Raw genomic sequence first — 21,595 nt, 5'->3', positions numbered from 1 at the left:
TTAAAACAAAATGATCAGCAAAACCAAAAGGATTTCAAGTATCATATATACTTGCATATTAGCCTACCCCAAAAGCTTCTTTAAAATAGCCACATACTAAAAGAAATTCCAAACATTATTACAGCGTGTCCGTAAACATCGATAATTATGTCGTTAATGTAGATTAAAATACTGGTAAGGGGTAAAATATAACATGTGTTTTTTTCCTGTGTTTTTTCTTTTTCTTCTTTAGTTTTACCATTTTCTTTAGTTTTTTTCTCATTTGTTTCTTTATTCTTAGCTTTTACTCTTTTATTCTTGCCTTTTTTCTTCCTTTGTTTTCTAGTATTCTTTTTTCTTTTCTTTTTTTAACTTTCTTTTTTCTTTTTTCCTTTTTTTCTTGTTTTTCCTGTTTACTTCTATTTTTTGTTTTACACTATTTTCCCTTTTTTTATTTTCCTTTTTTTCTTTTTCTTTTATTTATATTTTTGTTATTTTTTTATTTTTGTCTATTTTTCTTTTTTGGGTTTTACCTTCCCCTCTCTTTTTAAGTCATTTTTTTAACAATGATAATTGTTAATATATTGATGAATGTCACGACCCAGAATGGAATCTTGGGCCCAATTGCGTTCGTTTTAAAGGAATCTTTATTGGATTGAGCTGACAGAGCTTGCTTTGGAAGCCGATGGTTGTCGGTCGCTAGCAGCGTTGGACGGAATGGCAGTTCCGTGACAGGTAGGCAGAATCGATACGGCATAGGGGGCAGGTCGATGGCCAGAGCAGGATAGCAGGTCGTAAACGTGGGACAGAAATAGGTCGAAACCGAAGGCAGGCAGGAATCAAACAGGAGAGGTCTTTGGTACTGGAATCTGGCAAAACACACAGACACAAGTACGGTCTGACACTCCGCTCTGAGCGATGACAGCTTAAGAGGAGAGTGCCAGCCAATCAAAGAGCGCGCTCCTGCGCGCCAAACGATTGCCCCAGGTGTCTTCATTTTGGCAATCATGAAGATGAAAGCCCCTCAAAAATTCTGAAGAGTCGTTTGGGAGCCGAAAGAACCGGCTCTTTAAAGTGGGCTTTGTTCTAAAAGCCGCTTCTCAAAAAAGACAGAAACTTGCGAGGCTATACATTGTCACGTAGGTAAAAAAAAGTCATGTAGCTACGTTGTCTAACGTCTAACATTGCTTGGATCATTAATTGTTTTTTTAGTGATAAAAAAATAAAACAATAATAATATTTCTTTTAAATTGCAATCTCCTCCATTCCCCAAAACAGACAAGCATTGATTAAAACCGGCTCTTTAAAGTGGGCTTTGTTCTAAAAGCCGCTTCTCAAAAAAGACAGAAACTTGCGAGGCTATACATTGTCACGTAGGTAAAAAAAAGTCATGTAGCTACGTTGTCTAACGTCTAACATTGCTTGGATCATTAATTGTTTTTTTAGTGATAAAAAAATAAAACAATAATAATATTTCTTTTAAATTGCAATCTCCTCCATTCCCCAAAACAGACAAGCATTGATTAAAAGTGCAAAACAAAGTTCTAAAACTTGCTCATGAAGCATAAGCTCTGGATTTTAATCCTTATTTCGAACGTTATGATGGTAATTATTTATTAGTGTCGTGACTGAAGAATACAAATAGATTTGTATGGTAAGGATTACACAAAACACAGCAACCTACCGCTATCCTTTCTGTAAGGATTAATAAGATACCTTCATTTAGCGATTCAATATTGATGCCAATTGTCAGGTCGTGTTTCACTATTTGTTCTTGTATACTCTAATGGTTATATGACTGAATTTCTAAGTGAGTGTTTAAGCTTGACTCGCAATGCTCTTTGCTTATTGGACTGGGTAAAGACAAAGCGAACCATTGAGGGGGAAGGGGGAAACAAGGGAGCCTTGGCTATAGCTGCCAGGCCTAGAAGGTCATCAGAATAAAAAGAGACTCTCATAGACCCTCAATATCCTCCTACTAGACCCTGCATGCATTGCGATATATATATATATATATATATATATATATATATATATATATATATATATATATATATATATATATGTCATGGCCAGCATAGTCGCCTTGGCGACCGGCTGGCCCCGCCCCCTGGGCACCAGCTGAAGCAGATCAGCTAATTGCGTGTGTGCTACTTAAGGCTGGGTTGTGGGTTTTGCGGGTGCTGGCTCATTACACCTTTTCTGTTCTGTTATGCCCTGTCCTGTTTAGTTTGAGTCGGAGGAAACCTGTACTTGCCCATTCTGAGTGTAAGAATGTTTTTGTTCTGTTTTGTTCCGGAGTTTTGGATGACTTTTATTTTGTTAAATAAAAGTTATGATTGTCAACGCAATTGAGTTCTCCCTTCCTACCTCCGTTCTGGTCCGGTTCCACCTCGTGATATATAGAGAGAGAGATTATATATATATATATATATATATATATATATATATATATATATATATATAATTAGTAAATAAATCAATCTTTTACTCAGGCGTTTTAACCCAGCCTGCCAAATGAAAATGGTAAAGATATAATTGCTATTATAAATTAGAATCATACTAATAAATGTGTGTTTTTATTATAGTTTCTTTATTATCTATTGCCCCCATGAAACTACATTTTTCCTTTCCCTCATGGCCAACATTTAAATTGCTGGCTCCATTTTCTGTACTTGGTTTTTGAATCAACTTTTTATCGAGATATTGAATATCATGCCCTATTGCATTGTGTTCCTCCATGCAAAATAATATAATTTAGTGCTTAAAAGGGAGATGTTTATTTGCTCATGGTTGGGTGTATCCCTTTACCACTATGGTCTCAGGAGCACGTTCCCTGAGGTCTATCTTGGGCAAGTACAGCCTGGTGTGAGTGTCAAAAGTAATTGGATGAAATGGTCCCTTTATGAACATATAGGAACTGAAAGATGACTGTGCAGGTAAATGCAAACTTGGGCTGGCCTATGTTATCTTATTTCCTTCTGTATTACCAACATATTGGATTTATGACTCTATCGGAATTTACAACCAATTAAATGCATCAATCAGCCGTTTTGTTCCCCTCCGGCTCCAAGACTTAGCAAACTTTTACAAACCGATGCGACCCGCGGCTCAAAAAGTTTGCCCAGCCTTGTTTTATTTCAAAAACCTGAAGCAGATCCACACAAAAAGACATACTGAATTAAAGCTGAGGTTTTGCCTGATGACTTTTACGAACACAGTTAAACTAGATGCGACAAATAAAGGACAGCGCCGCGACTGTTTTAGGATCACAGTCTCCAAAAATGTGTGACGGAAGGAGCAAACGACTGATTCCGAATGTGGGCGGCGAGCGAGCTGATGGCGTGCTTTCCGTTAGGAGATGAAAGATTTTAGCCGAATCTACAGCTGCAGGCGACCTGATGTCCTCACAGCGGTTGCTGCAGCTGATTGTCACATGGCCATGAAAGTAGCCCGCAAGGCCTCGGGCAGCCACCACTTAGCAGAAAACAGTCGCATTTGAAATCATCACAACTGGCATCAACCGGATTCATTGTGGAATCGCTTGTTTAAGATCAGAGCAAAGTTCCCAATGTTTGTCTGGCCAGCTTCTCTACAATTGCACTGACACGCGAGCTGTAGCAAAAATACAGCGTGAATGGATTTGAAATCCATTTTTAATAAATGTGAGCTGTAATCTGCAAGGTTCTATCCATCCATCGTCTTTTACTTATCTGGCAAGACCAGACCTCCCTATCCCCAGCCACTTCATCCAGCTTATCCGACAGGATCCCAGGGCTTCCTCAGGCCAGCCTAGAGCCGTCTTTCCAACGTGAACATGCCTGGAGCACCTCCCTAGGGAGGCGACCAGGAAGCACTCTTATCAGATGCCCAGGCCACCTCAGCTGGCTCCTCTCAACACGAAGGGGAAGCAGTCCTAGACTGAGTCCCTCCAGAATGACCGAGCTTCTCAACCCATCTCTAAGAGAGCACAACCACCCTGCGGAGGAAACTAATTTTAGCTGCGTAGAGAAAATTGCTTTGAATAATATCAATCCATCCATTATCTGCACCGCTTATCCTCAGTAGGGTCCGGGGGTGCTTATCCGATCCCAGCTATCTTCGGGCAGTGGGCAGGGGACACCCTGAACTGGTTGCCAGACAGTCGCAGGGCACACAGAGACAGACAACTCTATCGCTCATTCACAGCTAAGGACAATTTGAACCGGCCAATTAACCTGACATGCATGTTTTTGGAATGCGGGAGGAAACCGGAGTGCCCGGCGGAAACCCACACAAGCACGGGGAGAATATGCAAACTCATGAACATGCACGAAGGTTCGATCTCATGACCTCAGAACTGTGCCGCACAAGCGCTAACCACTGCACTGCCGTGCTGCCCGCTTTGAATAATATTTATCACTTTACTTAGAACTTAACTCTGTGGTTAGCGATTATGGTAAAAAGTAGTCAATAACCCCCCAAATTCAAGGTAATCAACTCATTTATATGATCAAGAATTATTTCATAGTGTGTCAGAATGATTATTAATGCCCAGCACCAAGACGGTTAGTTGCGTTACCTTTGGTCAGCTGGAGAACGTCCTCCTAAATCAGAGATTCCGAATTCCTGGCGAAGCCTCCTCTCCAGTACCACCGAAAAGACCCCACAACATGCAGAGCCTTAATGAACTCTGGACGGATCTCATCCATCGCCGGGGCCTTGCCACCGAGGAGGTTTATACCACCTCAGTGAATTCAACCCCCAGAGATACGAGAACCAATCTCAGAGTACCCAGATTCTGCTTCCTCACGGGTAGACAGACGTGTTAGTGGGATTGGGGATATCTTTGAAGGATTTCACGCATCGCTTCACAACTTTCCAAGTTGAGGTGAGCCCCTCATGAGAGGACCAGTACCAGAGAACAAGCTGCGTGTAAAGGTGAGTCTCAATATATCTAGTCGGAACCTCTCAACCTCACACAACAGCTCCTTCCCTACCAAAGAGGTCACATTCCATGTCCCAAAAGCCAGTTTCTGTAACAGATCTGGCTCCATATAAAGGTGTTGACAATGCCCAACTAAACTCAAAGAACCCTTTTGCCTTTTTTTCACTACACCTACCTGCTTTTATCTTACTTTTAACGCTGTTCGAGGCAGAGCAAATTAGGTTAGAGAAATGGAGCTGGAGGTCTGGAAAGGGACGTCATGCCCGTCTCTATATTTTTTAATTTCGAGTTGTCAGTGTAGCATGAAAATGATGAAAGTAAGGAAATTCCTGCCTTATATAGAGTCCATACGCCAACCCAAACCCCAAGAAATATGAAATAAAAGAGTTAATTCGAGCACCTCTTAGAAATTAAATTCCCTTGAATGTCATTAATCTCAACGTGATTAAACATGGCAATCCAGGGTAAACATGAAATAAAGACTTTAAAGAAAAAAGACGATCAGTCAAGTCATGTTTATTTGTATATCCCTTAATCACAGAGTCTCAAAGGGCTGCACAGACTACAGATTATTGCAAACCACAGACTATTATGACACCATCACCTGATCTAAAACCTACACGAGGGCAAGGAAAAACTCAAAAACCTCAACATGAGGAGAATGAAGAAACCTTGAGAAGGGACCGCACATGTAATCCCCCTTCCAGGATGACCAGGCGGCAATGGATGTTGCAACAACAAATAATACACAGTCAACATAAAATATAGGTTATTCATATGCTATAGAATAGAAATGTGTTTTAAGCCTAGATTTAAACAGTTCCACTGAGGTTGCAGATCGAATCTCAGGGGAATGCGTTCCACAGGACTGGGGCCCGAATGGAGAACGCTCTCGAACCTGCGGATCTCTTCTTGGCTCTTGGGATCACTAGTACACCAGCATTTTCTGAGCGAAGGCTCCAGGCCGGAACATAGGGGGAAGTGAAATCTGAAAGATATGAGGGAGCAAGTGCATGCATGATTTTGTATACTACCAACAGAACCTTAAAATCACATCTTGAGCTAACAGGGAGCCAATGCAGGTTAACTAAAATCAGATTAATGTTATCAAACTTTCTTGTCTTAGTTAAAAGCCTCGCTGCAGCATTTTGTACTAGCTGAAGGCTCTTGATTTTGGACTTCGGGAGACCGGAGAGTAGTGCATTACAGTAATCAAAACGGGAGGTAACAAACCCATGATTTATAATCTCCGCATCCGACTGAGACAGCATAGGGCAAATTTTAGCAATGTTGCGAAGATGGAAAAAAGCTGTTCTAGTAGTATTCTTAACGTGTGTTTGAAAGGATTGGGGTCAAATATGACACCTAAATTTTTGACCGGGTCGCTCTGGGTGATACTTCATTTGTCAATGTTCAGAGCAGTTTTTGAGAACCAGTCACGGCATTGAGATGGACCAATAACTAATATTTTGGTCTTTTTAGGGTTAAGGCGCAAGAAGTTGAGTGACATCGATTCTAATATCTCAGTGAGGCAGGCCTCCAAATTTCCACAATTTAGTGTGGCAGATTCCCCCATCGAAGATATAGTTGAGTGTCATCTGCGTAGCAGTGGAAACTAATATTATACTTACGGATAATATCACTTAATGGAAGCATGTAAATGCTGAAAAGAAGGGGACCAAGTACTGAACCCTGCGGAACACCACAGGTAACACTAGAGGGCTAAGATGTAATTTCACCATATTTAACACAGTGCATCCTATCTGATAGGTAGGATCTGAACCATAAGAGGACAGTTCCTGAAAGACCAATCTATTTTTCCAACCGGTCTAGAAAGCTATTATGGTCCACAGTGTCAAAGGCAGCACTAAGGTCCAGCAGCAGCAAAAGCGATGAAGCGCCAGAGTCCATTGCCAGTAGAAGATCACTGGTTACCTTAATCAGGGCTGTCTCAGTAGAGTGGTTAGCCCTGAATCATGATTGCATGATTCAAAAAGATTGTTCTCGTATATAAAATTATTCAGCTGCTGTGCCACAACTTTTTCCAGTACTTTAGAACGAAACGATAGGTTTGACACAGGTCTATAATTATATAAGTTTTCTGGATCAAGGTTGGGTCGTTCCAGTGTAGGTTTAATAACAGCTGACTTAAAAGCCGCTGGAACTACACTTGAGGAGATCTGGACTAAAAGTATTTACGACATAGTGCAGAGACTGGGATAAATTCTAATAATTGTGAAATGCTCGTGAGTGAAAAAGAAAAGTGCAATGAAAAGTACAATAACTTTTAGCAGCAACAACATAAATGCACGTACTTGCACGCGCATCCTGAATGAGCTGAGGCTGCAGTGATGACACAACCCTGGAGAAGGCGGCAGAGAGTAACAAAATTCCAAATTCTGTACAACTCTTAAGCAATTTTTTCCAACCCCCGAGAAACATTTTTTCAGAATACTGAGCAGCGACAAAGAAAACCTTTGACTTCCCCAACTCAATCTGGAAATTGTCATTCCCTAATCGATTCACTGCCATTTCTTAAAGATAAGAAGTGTATTAATTGACAGCGAGATGTCGCTGTATTGTGTAATGCAACTGAAAATGAGGGCAATGAGACAACATTGCTTTACTTTTTGTTCATAATTTATAGATAGCTCGTCTGCGGCACTGTTCCGAGGTCATGGGTTTGACTTATAGCCATTCTTTACTCTGCCCTTCTTCCTATTTGACTTAGTCACCCTTGATGTAATAATAATAATAAAGGATTTTTGGGGGGGTTGAATTACTTTATCCGCTTGTTTGGGGTGCATGAACAGAATTTTAATTGTATGTGTGCATCAGTATACCATACAGATTTTCCTATATTATTTCCCACTGGCATAGCAACAAGCAAGTGCATGTTTTACAGCCAACAATGACCTAGTTTCTGCCCCAAACAATACAGGGACTGTCTGTGAGCTTTGCGCTTGTGTACGTGTTTGTTCTGGAGATTTTTATTGCCGTTTCCAGCACTCTCTTGGCTCAAACAATAAAAAAGTAACTACACCTCTTGCCAATAGCTGCAGAGGCCCCAACTTCACAAGGGCGGCAAACACGTCACACCACCAAAAGCTTTAAATGTGAGCTATTACAGAAATCGCAACATAAATAATACAGAAGAATAATAGGATTCCAGATGACAAAAATCATGAAGGTGGCACAAAAATAAACTTTTTTGGTTTCTAACTGTTCCAATCCACCTCATGACTATGTCAACAGCTCCAGGGAAATTTGGGTAACAGAATTCTCATAAAACCAGTCCCAGACAACCATAGTTGTTTTGAACATTCTATTGTGGTGAAGTTCTAAAGACGAACAAACCAAAGCAGTTTTTTTAGTGTTCTGAAAGACCCGGTGTTCTTAGTGGACTACAAAAGCGACTAGTACTGTGATAAGAGTTTATTAAAAAAAAACACATACACAACTATAATTTTACAGGCAGGTCTCCAATAGAACAACAAACAGAGGATTTTGATTTCCAAAAACAAACATTGATGGTACTTCCCCCTTTGAAAATCTGTCATAATGCGGTTCAACAGTTTGGATTCAATTTTTAGTGGCGGGGAATCTTTTTGTCGTGTCGGCTCAGGAAGAAAGACAACAGCGCCACTGGTGGACATTTGCAGTTAGAAGGAAGAGGGGCTTGCACCCGACAACTAATCGTTAATGATGAGCTCATCACATCCCCAATCTTCGTAACTTCCATCAGGAAGGTAGCGGCGGATGATGATAGGGATCTTTCCGCACCTGATGGATGGGACAAGGAAACTAGGTTAGAGACCAAAACCATCCATATTCTCCAAACGGTTCAAGAACAACATTCAATTTACTCTGGGTTTGTCTTGGATTGGGCCAATTTTAACAGGAACGGTAAAAGGTTAAAGGGACACCATGTAATATTTGACAACTAGATGTTGCTGTATTGTATCATGCATTTGAAAACGAGTGCTACAGAGTGCAAGAAGAAATAAAAACTATGGTAACTCAAACTGACCAAACTGCACCATTTTTGGCGAACAATCAGGTCAGCTCTCTGCAGGTCAGAGGTCTGCAACCTCTCCTCTACATTACTATATTCTCACACCCCGGCCCAATAATAACATTATTGATAATAATAACAATAGTTGGCCTTAGTGCACTGTGTAATCATTAGTCCACAAGGAATCTAGATGACATAGGAAAATGCATTAGATTTTCTCTTACCGCTACACTATTTCTACTTATGGTACCATGTTTCCCTAATGCAGCAATACTAAGTTGAACAATTTGGCACCGTGAGTGAAAATAGAGTGATGATGATGGGGTAAAATCTAAGACATCTACAACCTTAGAGGTCTAGAGGTTAGGATTCGTCGCTCTCAGTGCTGCAAACTCGATTTGATTAGTTTTATCCAACATTAGGCAAATGTCGTCAGCAGTATTTGTCGACTAATTAATCATGGCTTGGTAATATACTCCCATAGAAAATATTGTGCATAACGCGAACCCAGACTTTGGAAGTTTTTAAATGCGTGTATACACGAATAAATATGGCATTGATAAAAAATCAGGCAACTTGTTTTCTTTATGTGCAGCCCAGTACCAAATGGCCCACGGTCCGGTACCAGCCCGCGGCCCGGTGCTAGCCAAACACTGCTCCAAATAATCCTCGTTTCATGTCAGATAAATACAAATATCTCTACCTACAAGTATTTAAAAGTATAGATTTTTATGTTTTTATTAGCTCAGCAGGTAGAGCGCTCATCTTGGGATCAAGAGATCACATGTTCGATTACCGGCTCCTCCGTGTTATATGTCGAAGTGTCTTTGGGCAAGACACTGAATCCCTAATGCCCCCAATAAGCAGGTTGGCGCCTTGCATGGCTGCACGGCCGCTTTTGGTGTGTGAATGGGTAAGTGTGAAGCACATTGTAAAGTGCTTTGGTAAGTCTTCATTGACTTGAAAAGCGCTATATTCCTAAGACTTAAAAAGTGGTCGGCGGCGCCCTCTGTTGGCTGCGGCTGCATCGGCTCGCTACAACGGGTCAGGTGCAATCGACATTTCGTTCTGTGTACATTGTTACACAGAATGACAATACAAGGAAATTATTATTATTATTATTATTATGAATGCAGACCATTTACCATATATTTTTGCCTAATGTTACATTCAAAATATTGATTTTTATGAATTATATTTTTTATGCCACTAAGAGGCGCTAAATAATACACTTTCCATTTTAAAAATGCACATTTATAAGATAGTTCATGTGCTTTTGCTTCATATTAAAATCAATATTTTTTTTCTTGATGAAGTTTTTTACACCATGAGGAGGTGTTATGAAATGGACAATGTCTTTCACGAGATAAACATGTGCACCAAATGTGTTTTTTACAAGGTTTCTAAAGCTTAAGGAAATTTAGATTCAAGAATTTTTCAAACTTTTTATGCTGTTTGAAATCAGATTTAAGACCAAGTTCACAAAAAACTAAATTGGAAAACAACCACTAATATTTCTTGCACACAATACACCATGCCTCATACACATTACCTGGCACAGCTTTTGGCCATGGCGAAAAAACGTTCGTCCAACAGCAACTTCTCGATAAATTTGTACTTTACCATGGTCCAAAGTAAACGTCTAGTTTTCTGTGTGTATTGTGGGTCACAGAGATATGAGTCTACTCTGAAAAGCCCGACTGAAACCACATCACCTTGTTCCGTTATTGTGGTCACACCATGTTGAATTATTCAAAAAACAATTGATAAATGTTACTATGTCTTTTTAGCTCAAACAAATATATATTTTAAAGACTTTCAGAAATGTGATTCGAGACATTTATGCCAATCAAGGCCTTATTTTTACAATAACAAATTCAATGCCTTTTAAGACTTTTCAAGGATCCCGGGAACCCTGTTTTAAGTCAAGACCGCCATGTTTATTAAGAAAAAGTCACACAAGTGTTTGGGTCATTGATCACTCCAGCTTCGTTACTGTTGTCATGGGGTTATTTCAGAGAGAAAGGAAGACTCTAGTGGTATCCATTCCACTTCTTGTGGCGCCTAGTCAATCTTTTGTTTGCATAATGATTTTCAAAGAGAGGACATCGATAAAAAGAAACTGGAACGTTTTTTTAAAGCTTCGGAGGATTTGTTGGAAACAGAGATACAAATCGAAGCAGTACATACTTGAGCTCTTTCATTGCAATCTGTAAGGGGTCGGTTTCTCCTTCCAGCTCCACCATGACCGGTGCGCACATCCTGTCAGAGAAAAATTGCATCACATTTAAAACACAACATTACAAAATAGTTTTTGCATTTACTGTATAGTGGTGATTGTACTAGTTACATTTATAACATGTTTTTTTTAATTCAGTCATTGTTACTTCCATTATTAATATCCACTTCACTTGTTTAGTCATAATTAATGCACCTCATGATTATTAATATATTTTATATTATTTACTTTTTAATATAATTCGATTCCCTTGTCCTGCCCTTGACGCTGCAGAGGCTACTGAACACAAGACGGCTAAAATGGTCGCATACTGGAGACAAGTGGGAATCAGTTACATCCGCTTCTCGGCAATCTGCGCCAACGCGGTGCGGGCCGCCCTCAAATCGCAAGTTAAAAGTGAAGTGAAGTCAACCCCAAAACAGCATGATGTGTTCCTGTATTGTAGAGCAATTTTTTCCTGAAGCTCTATGAAAAGAAGACCGGGAATGATATGACATCCGGAAGAGACCAGGTCAAACAGAACAGCCATTCCAGCCCCATTATTTGTGATTAAAGATCTATAATCACTTAAATTCTTTAGACATCCATTTGACCGGTTGTTTAGTCTCTGCCAGGGGCGTTACCAGGGGTGGGCAGTGCCTAACCACAGATATACTCTGCTCCCCCAAAGAGCTGTAGTGGTGAGACAGGTCTGGAGAAAAAAAAAGACAAAGGAATGAAAGAAAAATAATTAAAAAAAAAAAAAAAAAGACAAAAAGGAAAGAAATAACAAGAAAAAAAGAAGTTAAGGGCTGGGAAAAAGAAACAAAAGAAGACAAGAAAAAAAGTAAAAACAGAAAGGAAAAAGGCAGGAGCAAATAAGAAAAAGAGGACAAGACAAGGAAAAAGACAAAGTGATGAAAAAGGAAACAGAAGACAAAACATGAAAGGAAAAAATGATAAAAAAAGAAGAAAAAAGAACCTGGTTCCCTCAAAACAAGTTAACTACACTTTTTTACGCTATCCTTTTTTCATAAAGTGCGAAAAAAAAGAGAGGCACGATTGGGTGGCAATGTAAGTACTTTTTCAGATCAAGAGTACCGAGTGAATCAAAGCATGGTCTCAGAGCACCCTCTGCCAAACCAAAGTTCTACTCAAGTTTGTCGCTGGCTCAAGAGGATGTCACGCACCAAGATATGATCTTGAGTCGCCCGCTGCTGTATGAAGTGGTACGACAAGTATACAGCCCAACTACAATACAATGTCAGAATGAAATTCAACGCATATATCACGCGACACAACAAATCGATGATGAAATTTGGTGCCAACACTTGCCATAATCGTTTTTATCGATTCATTATTGCAGCCTTTGTTGGGAACGGAAGGTATGGCTCCCGAGCCAGGTGCGGCTTGATTCATGAGGACATTTGGCTTGGAGATAAAATTGACCTTTTTAATGCACTTAGGCCAGGAGAGCATCACCCTGTATCTACCACTAGCGGAAAGAGTGCTGTAGCGCTTTTCAGTCTTTAGGCTGGTAAAAAATGTCATTGCAATTTTTTTTTAGTGTCTCTTAGGCGATGAAATGCATTGTAATACACAAGCGAGTATGATGTCTGCCTTCCACAACTTCCCGGATAATTTTTCAAGCGTATAATTTGCGCAAGTAATGAAACAAATGACGAATGATCAAGGATGCGCATGAGGACTTTTAAGACGAAGGTTTGTACAGTGGCGTGAAAAAGTACTTGCCCCCTTCCCGTTTTCTGTGTTGTTTTTTTCATATTTATTACTCACAAAAGGGTTTTAGATCATCAAACAAATGTTATCATCACACAGTGATGACCCAAGGAAATGCAAATTGCTGTTTTGAAATGTTTATTTGATTATTAAAGGCACAAAAAAATCTAAACCTATGTGAAAAGGCAATTACCCCCCCTAACCTGATAGCAAGTTGGGCCCCCTCTGGCAGCATTAACAGAAATCAAACGTTTACGATAATTGGTAATAAGTCTTACAACGGTGTTGAGGAATTTTGGCCCACCCTTCTTTGCAAAATGATTTCAAATTTGCCCTTTGAAGGTCACACTACAGCGTCTTAATTGAATTTGAATTAAGACTTTGACTTGGCAACTCCAGAACCTTCATTTTGTTTGTTTTTTGGAGCTGTTCAGAGGTGGACTTGCCAGTGTATTACTGGACCAGGACAACTTGCTGTGGTTGACGGAATAATGTATTTTGGTGTTTACCAGAAGATCCCGAAGGAGGACAGTTTGTGCCCTCAAACTCAAGCGCTCGTAGATCATGCAGCAGAACAGCGATTTAAAACACACGAGCAAGTCCAACCCCGAATGGCTCAAAAAAAAAAAAAAGAGGGTTCTGGAGTGGTAAGGTCAAAGCCTGGATTTAAGTCCAATTGAGATGCTTTAACGTGTAACAGTTAAATTGGTTAGATGATCTGAAAGCTTAGTAAGGGGTAAATATTTGAAAAACAAAGAAATTAATGCGAGGGCACTGTAGCTATCAAAGATCTGAGATTGGCATCTATAAAATTGAATTGACGAATAATGACAACTCGTTTCATAAGATTAGACTGTGCCCACGTCACATAGTTGTAAGTAAATACATCCTCCTCCTTTGCAATATTTTGTGACATTTTATGTAAGAACTCAGCTCGCACATGGTCTTGAAAGCATTGTCAACGACAAAAATGACGGTCAAAATCACTCCCAATAAATTACCTTAACATCGACAGGGAGCCACATTTGAAGTGGGATGTTTGTTGATACACAGGCGCTGGCTAATTTTTTATTTCTATTATTTCATGTATTTTATGAAAGCACAAAGAATACCTAGCTTTGGTCTGGAGATCAGGTTTGACGGTTGTAAAATTTTCTCTTGCTTTAATCTCTCAAAAAGGTTGCCGTTCTCTCTATACAGGTTTTATGATCAAGTTCAAGAAATCCGTATATTCAGCTGCATTTTATTCAAAATATCCGCAACAACAGAGTGTTGCACATTCAAGCCAACACACTTCTTACGCTATTTGGAGCGCTCTTGTTCCCAAAACTCTGGCTCGCTCATACTTTGTCATGTATGATGTTGTTATCCTTTTCTGGTTTGCCTGCTGGCCTTCGCCCGCCGGTAAGATCTGTACATTCTCCTGATCTTCCTGTCCGTCGACAGACAAGATGAGGCAGTTTTACAGTTTTTGCATAAAATTCAAATGGTTTCAAAGTGAATAGATTGACTTACGTCTTCCACATTTTCTAAATCATCTAATCCTTCATCCTCCTCTGCGTCATCAAAATCTCCGTCATCGAAGCTTGAAACATAAGAGACAGGCAAAGAAATGGGTCAGGGCTTAAAAAGGTGAGAAAAGTGTGGAGGAAATAGTGTATTGATATGTGTATAATGCGCACCACTTATTTTCTTTTATTAAGAATTGGTAGAACATTTTATTTAACATTTTCTCAGCTCAAACTAAGCATTGAAAGTGAGAAATGTTGAATACATGTGGCCATGCTTTAAAACCACAACATAAACATAAAATGTACAATGTATCTATTTCAGGCCTTTCAAAGTCTGATTCATCATAAGATACACTGAAGATATTTTTTCCCTCGTCACCCTTTTAAGCATTTATTTATATACTTCAAGACAATTTTGTTTTATCAATTCCATAACACTTATCACTGGTACCGTGAATAAAAGTAGTGCGATTTTGAGATAAAATCTAATGCTCGGTACACACAACAGAATGCAGCACAGTACAGGCAGGACTGCGCTCTCCACACTGCTTTTAATTCGCCCGATTCACTCAAGGAAATGTAACAGTACTCGGCCCCTCCTTTAAAATATGTTCTCCTCGGAATTACAGAATTCACGTAAAATAGCCTTTTGACTTAAAAGTCGTAAATTTCTCCTAAAGGTGTGAGATATTAACACCTGAATGGAAGTTCTCAAATACATTGTGAAAAAAAACGATCACAGTGACAAAATAATGTGAGGTTAGGGATTAGTTGTAACGCAGTCAACACACATTTACCTCAACTATTTGCCAAATATTAAAACAGTGCTTTTCATATTACTTACTTATCTTCGTTGTCAGACATATTTTGCTATTGAGTTGTAAATATGCCAGGTAAACTGTTAATGTAATGTAGGGCAACTAATTTCTGTTGTCAACACGCACGAGTACGATGGACTCCTTAACTTCCGGTTTGTATGTGCAATGAAATCTTAATCCCCGGGAAATTAGTACAACAATTTTGTTCCGGTTCCTTGTCAAGTGTATCGTTTTTTTTCCGTTGCAAACGAAGCGAGCGGTTTTATGTAGTGAAAGGAAGTCCGCCTCTTTTTAGAGAACCGGCTTTTTCTGCTCAACTCATTAAAGAGAGCCGGCTCTCAAACGGCTCACTTGCTTTGATGCATAATTTTACGAATTATTATGTTGTATAAAGAAGATAAGAAAAAAAGGAAGTATAAAATAAGAAAATTAAAAAAATCAGGTTTGTGGTTATCCCTTTAATCAGTATACAATAATTTAATGCAGAAAATTAATTCATAGTTTGAATAAGAAAATGTATTATTCTACATAATCATATTTGCATGTATTTTTTCTTTCTACAGTGAACGTCCAAACTACTTAATTTTTGAACTTTTTTTTATCATAAACCTCATTCATGTCGAGCAACTCAGGATCTCACAACAAAATGTTAATTAACAATATCTATGATATAACGAAACACATGTACAATATGACATGGTAAACTACATAAATAAACACGTTTGGAAAAAAAATATGGTGTAAGATTATTTTGTATTTTGTAAGGGAAAATACGACAGTTTGTAAGGGCATGGAGCCGGGGAGGTTGACAGGTATGATGATTAATCTGGTAAACACTTGCGTTATCTAGTGGATTTAAAGGCTCGTGTCAATGCTTTTCCTTTCAGTGCATTGTTATGAAACGTGCCAAAACTCGAGATGATATCAATTAAACATTTTGATTCATGTCGGTAGTGAACTTTTTTTGTTCTTAAAATGGTGTTCCAATATTTTTGGGATGCAACACTTAAACGTACGGAAAATTTCGGTACTGAATTTTATTGTTTGCAGCTTGATAATTAATTCTCAAAAGTTGAAGTTCAATTTTCTGTTTGTTGGAAAATAATCATTCCTAAATTAAAGGTGCGCTGCGTCTTTTGAGGTGTCCTTAAAAATTGAAAGTAGAATACTTTATCAAGTTTCTGTTAACGCAAGGCCCCTGTAAAAGGGACAAGGTGTAGAGAAGGAAAAATTAGACGCTGCTCCTCCTCATGAACACCATACTGAAGGGAAACGCGTGCAGTGCCCCTACAGTGCTCAATGACTAGACCAAAGTAATCGATCCTCAACCAGAGTTACTGATTAAGCAGTCAATCGTGGAACTTCCGATCTATCGGATGCTGTAAGGCAATATCTCATCTCATCTCATTAGCTGCACCGCTTATCCTCAGTAAGGTCGCGGGGGTGCTGGAGCCCACCCCAGCAATCATCGGGCAGTGGGCAGGGGACACCCTGAACTGGTTGCCAGCCAATCGCAGGGCACAAAGGGACAGACAACTCGCTCGCTCATTCACACCTAGGGACAATTTGGACTGGCCAATTAACCTGAAATGCATGTCTTTGGAATGTGGGAGGAAACCGGAGTGCCCGGAGGAAACCCACGCAAGCACGGGGAGAACATACAAACTCCGAACAGGAAGTCCGGTAGCTGGATTTGAGCCCACACAGTAGGTTCCCAAGACCTTAGAACTGTGCCGCACACGCGCTAACCACTGCGACACCGTGGTAAGGCAATATAACACTGTAAAACTGTTGGTAATAAAACCACAAAGTCGTATAAAAGGAATGATGAACTCCTAATACTAAAAGAGCTTTTAGCTAAATAAAGACGTAGTTTAACTGTGGAGTAGATCAACAAAAACATCAGTCTACTACATTAACAATACCAAACTGCGGTTGATGGTGGACGCATCAGGTTAGCACTGCTCGTTCTATGCGTTTATACTGTCATTGGCGTCGGTTTTAAGAGTATTGTTAATTATTAATTTTACAATTCTAACCATTTTAACATAGTTAGAAGTAAAGCAGCCGAGTCCTGCCATGGCCGGGCACTATACCGGCGGGCGGAGACGTAACTGCGTGAGATTCTTGCTCAAAGATGTTGTGGCAATTTCGGAGGGAATGTCAAGAACGGATTTTATTAACAAGTTTGTTGAAAAGATTCTGAAGTTTAAAAAGGAGGAGGTACATGCTGTCATAAAAATGACTTCTGGCAAAGTTTTGGAATCGCTTTGAGGGAGTGAGGTCCCAGTTTTCAGGATTTACAGTGGAGAAGCTGACTGATAGGGGTTTTGGGGTTTTTAAGGGTTATTTATCTATCTTCGTTATTCATTATTCACTATCCGTTATCGGTCAGTTCATAATACGCTACAAAGCCTAGAAGCCGGGACACTTACTCTCAGCCAAAAGGCCAAGCTAAGGTCCTAGCCCTAAAGCCTTGTTGCGATCATTGCGAATGCACCGTTCCCGGAGGTACTGCAATACCGGGCCGATGCGTGGAGTGGACAGAGCAAGCTCTTATTCCATCTCCGGAATGCAAAAATCAAAGCGCCTGGATGCCACTCCGCGCTCAGCCACTAACTAAATAGATGGTAATGCTAACAAGATTGTCGTTGTTAGAATGTTTAGTGAAATAATCAGTGCTGATGACGTCTGTTATTGGTTGAGTAGATACTGCTCAGTAAAAGGCCAGGCTATGAAGGTGAGGTGTGAGAAAGGCTATTGGACTGGTGCCTGGAGGGTACCAGTCCAACTACGGCAAGATCCTCAGGGCTTTCAGGGACTGAAACAAATCCCGTCGACTATATTCCTGGGGGAAAACCGTGGCTTTATCCACTATCAAGGGCAACCGAAACTCTGTCACAAATGTGGTGAGCATGGGCATCTGGCTGAGGTATGTGATCGAATTTTTTGTGGAAAGTGCAGAACAATTGGACATTCCTTTGAGGAATGTATCAATAGCAGAAAATGCAATCTCTGTGGAGAAACGAATCACCTCTTTAGAAACTGCCCGAATTCGTTTGCTAACAAATTGAAAGCTAGGAAGGCAGTTAACAAAGACAACAAAGACAATGAAATGATGTCAGACAACATAGATAATGAAATGAATAAATGTCACAAAGACAATGAAATGAATAAAGATAACAAAGACAATGAAATTAATAAAGTCATGGAAATACAAAATGAAAATGAACAAGAAATTAATGAAGTTATAGAAATACCCAATGAAGATGAACAGGAAATGAATAAAGTTATGGAAATACCCAATGAAATTGATCAAGAAATGCACAAAGAAATTGGACAAGACAAACAAATTGAAAAAAAAATGTACCTACCAAAACCCCTGGAGCAGAGACCAGAGAATCAAAATTGAAACAGGAAGAACCTGGAAATTCTAATTCGATTTCTCATAAAATACCTGAATTTGGACATGACAAACGAATAGAAAAAGCAACTGCCACTCCGAAAACACATATTAATCAGGAAGGGCCTGGAAGAGAGTTCAAATTGGCAAATTTGTTTGCTACGCCATTGCCGGGATTTGGAGAAGACAAACAAATCGAAAAGGCGAATGACTCTCCAAAAACCCATACGGGCACTGGAAAGAGGAGTAAAAGTAAGACAAAATTGGGAGTGGTGAAAAAACCAGAAACAAAGATAAGAGATTTAGAAGAAAGCCGATTGCCGGTGAATAAGCCCACAAGGGAACTGTATGAAGTTGAGACGGAGGAAGTCGGGGAGGGAAAAAATCTGACCCTTTGTGGGCAAGGAAGTAAGAGACCCCTTGATAGGTCCTCTGGCTCACCCCCTAACCCAGAAAAAAGGGGAAGACCTGGAACCATAGACAGAGAGTCAGAGGGTCCCAGAGTTTTCCCCGGTGAGTCTCAAAATGAGGTACTACTCTTAAGTGATGTGTCTGACACAGGTGACACTCTCGATGATCTCGATGATCACCAAAGAATGGACTCAGATCCCCCGGTTTTGTCTAACTAGTTTAAATACTTTAACAACAATTATGAACATTACATTCTCTACTATCAATGTAAGAAGTGTGAGATCAAAGGTTAAGGCTCACAGTGTTTTATCGTTCTTAAAAACTATCAGAACAGATGTGTTTTTACTACAGGAATGCTGCATCCCCTTTCTAAAAAATTATAAACAGTGGGAAGAGATTTGGCCATATCCGTCATTATGGAGTGGCTCGAATGAAAACCGTAACGATGGGGTAGCCATTTTAATAAACAACCCTCAACTCATCATAAAGGGGAGTACTGTGATGAGAGACGGACGCGCAATCTTAGCAAGACTTTCTTATATAGGGAATGATTTTAACCTCATTAACATATACGGCCATGCCGACAGACAACTCAGGTACGAACTTTTAGAGGACATCCAGTCGCATATGCTAGGCCATCAACCACTAATCGTGGGACGAGATTTTAATTGCATCCTAAGTAGGAAGGATAGAAAGAGGAACGATGAGGAGTTTAAAGTAGATAAAACATCAACTTTATTACAAGACATGTGCCGGACATTTAAACTGGTGGACTGTTTCAAATCCATACATCCAGGAGAGGAGGGCTTCACCTGGTTCAGTAGTGACAATGCCAGAGCCTCTCGAATAGACTACATATTTACGAGGGGTTTAGCACAGAGTGATGCGAGATTAATTCCAGTTTTTTTTTCGGATCACTTGCTACTGTCCTGCTCTTTCTCATTTTCCTTCATGACTGTTGGGAAGGGTTTGTGGAAGTTAAACTGCTCCCTGCTGGAGGATGAGGCTCTAGCCGCACAATACAGGGAGCTGTACAAAGACTGGCAGACCCTTCAAGACTCGTATGATTCACGAGCACAATGGTGGGAAATGACCAAGAAACGAACACAGACCTTTTTTAAAAATGCAGGGAAAAACAAGAAACTTAAAGAGATGAAACGCATGTCGGGACTACAAAGAAGACTCCAACGCTATTTCATCCTAACAGAAAAGGGGATGGACTTTAATGATGAAATCAAAGAGACCAAACAAGAACTAAACGCTTTGGCGGAAATAAAGAGCAAAGGCATCATAATAAGAAGCAGAGAAAGAGAAATAGAAGAAGGGGAAAAATGTACACGCTATTTTTTAAAAAAAATTATGGGCAAAAATGAGGGGATTTTTAAACTTCAAAACGAAAACGGAAAGTAGTGAAATAACCAGATTGGTCGAAGACTACTACAAAAAATTATTTGAAAAGAAAGAAACATATGAGAATGAAATGGGGCATGTATTAGATCATATTTCAAGATCAGTGCGTCAAGACCCCTTTTTAACATCGGACTTTACCCAAGACCAACTGAATGATTGCATAAAGACTATGAAAAAAGGCAAATCACCCGGGGAGGACGGACTCAACCTCGAATTTTACCGTTCTTTTTGGGATATTTTAGCACCAGATCTGTTAACTGTTTTTAACGAATTTTCCAGTCGAGACCATATGCCAGACAGTTTCAGAATAGGGATAGTTACTCTATTGCACAAAAAAGGAGACAAAATTGACTTAAAAAACTGGCGACCCATAACGCTTTTAAACGTGGACTGTAAAATTTTCAGCAAGCTTCTAGCAACACGAATGTCTGTTGTCTTGGGAGACTTGGTTGATCCAGACCAAACCTGTGCCATTGTGGGAAGGAAGATCAGCGACAGTCTCATGCTGATCCGTGACACCATTTGTTATGCAAGAGACAGAAACATGCGACTAGCGGTCCTAAACCTAGACTTTGAAAAAGCCTTTGATCAAGTCTCGCACCAATACCTCTTCAGGGTATTGCAAAAATGTGGTTTTCCCCAAAAATACATCAAGTGGGTAGGACTGCTATACCGAGACATCTACAGCAAATTCATGATTAACGGGAATTTATCGGAAGCAATCGAGATCAACTGCGGTGTACGTCAAGGTTGCCCTATGTCTCCCCTTCTCTATGTTCTTTGCATTGAACCTTTGGCACAAATGTTAAGAAAAGATAGATTTGTCGAAGGCATCAATATCCCAGGAAGTGGGGGACAAATTACCAAGTGTGTTTTGTACATGGATGATTTTAATATTTTGTGTACTGACCGCGCATCTGTTGAAAGAGCCCTTGACTTGACTGACCTGTTTGGGAGGGCGTCTGGGTCAAGGCTAAATAGAGAAAAATCACAAGTGAAGTTTTATGGAATGTGGAAAGAGACAGAAAAGGCAGGACTCCCGCTGACGGGGTTAAAGACAGACCAGAAAATCCTAGGGATAAAATTCAATGCGGATGGAGGAGGCGAGACCAACTGGGATGACGTGACAAGGAAAGTTAAGCAAAAACTTGTTTTTTGGTCAC

General features: G+C 39.9%; 1 protein-coding gene and 1 pseudogene across 2 annotated transcripts; both read right to left on the bottom strand.

The window, feature by feature from the left end:
- Positions 1–8,326: 8,326 nt before the first annotated feature.
- polr2f (RNA polymerase II, I and III subunit F) lies at positions 8,327–15,397 on the bottom strand. Of its 2 annotated transcripts, none has more exons than XM_088353277.1 (5): positions 15,235–15,397; positions 14,395–14,464; positions 14,181–14,311; positions 11,112–11,183; positions 8,327–8,689 (listed from the first exon to the last, which is right to left on the bottom strand). In XM_088353277.1, the coding sequence occupies exons 1-5, from the start codon at positions 15,252–15,254 to the stop codon at positions 8,599–8,601; spliced, it is 384 nt and encodes a 127-aa protein (XP_088209403.1). In that variant the 5' UTR covers positions 15,255–15,397; the 3' UTR covers positions 8,327–8,598. The 2 variants fall into 2 exon arrangements, with proteins under 2 accessions (XP_088209403.1, XP_088209412.1); XM_088353286.1 differs by having other exon boundaries at positions 14,226–14,311.
- Positions 15,398–17,704: 2,307 nt separating this feature from the next.
- Positions 17,705–17,794, bottom strand: LOC148373485 (U2 spliceosomal RNA; annotated as a pseudogene).
- Positions 17,795–21,595: the final 3,801 nt, after the last annotated feature.

The sequence above is a fragment of the Urocampus carinirostris genome, chromosome 1 (assembly GCF_059441175.1).
Source record: "Urocampus carinirostris isolate Australia breed hairy pipefish chromosome 1, RoL_Ucar_1.0, whole genome shotgun sequence".
Lineage (NCBI taxonomy): Eukaryota > Metazoa > Chordata > Actinopteri > Syngnathiformes > Syngnathidae > Urocampus > Urocampus carinirostris.
The sequence above is the reverse complement of the archived record's forward strand: the minus strand, read 5'-3'. Positions and strand labels throughout refer to the sequence as shown.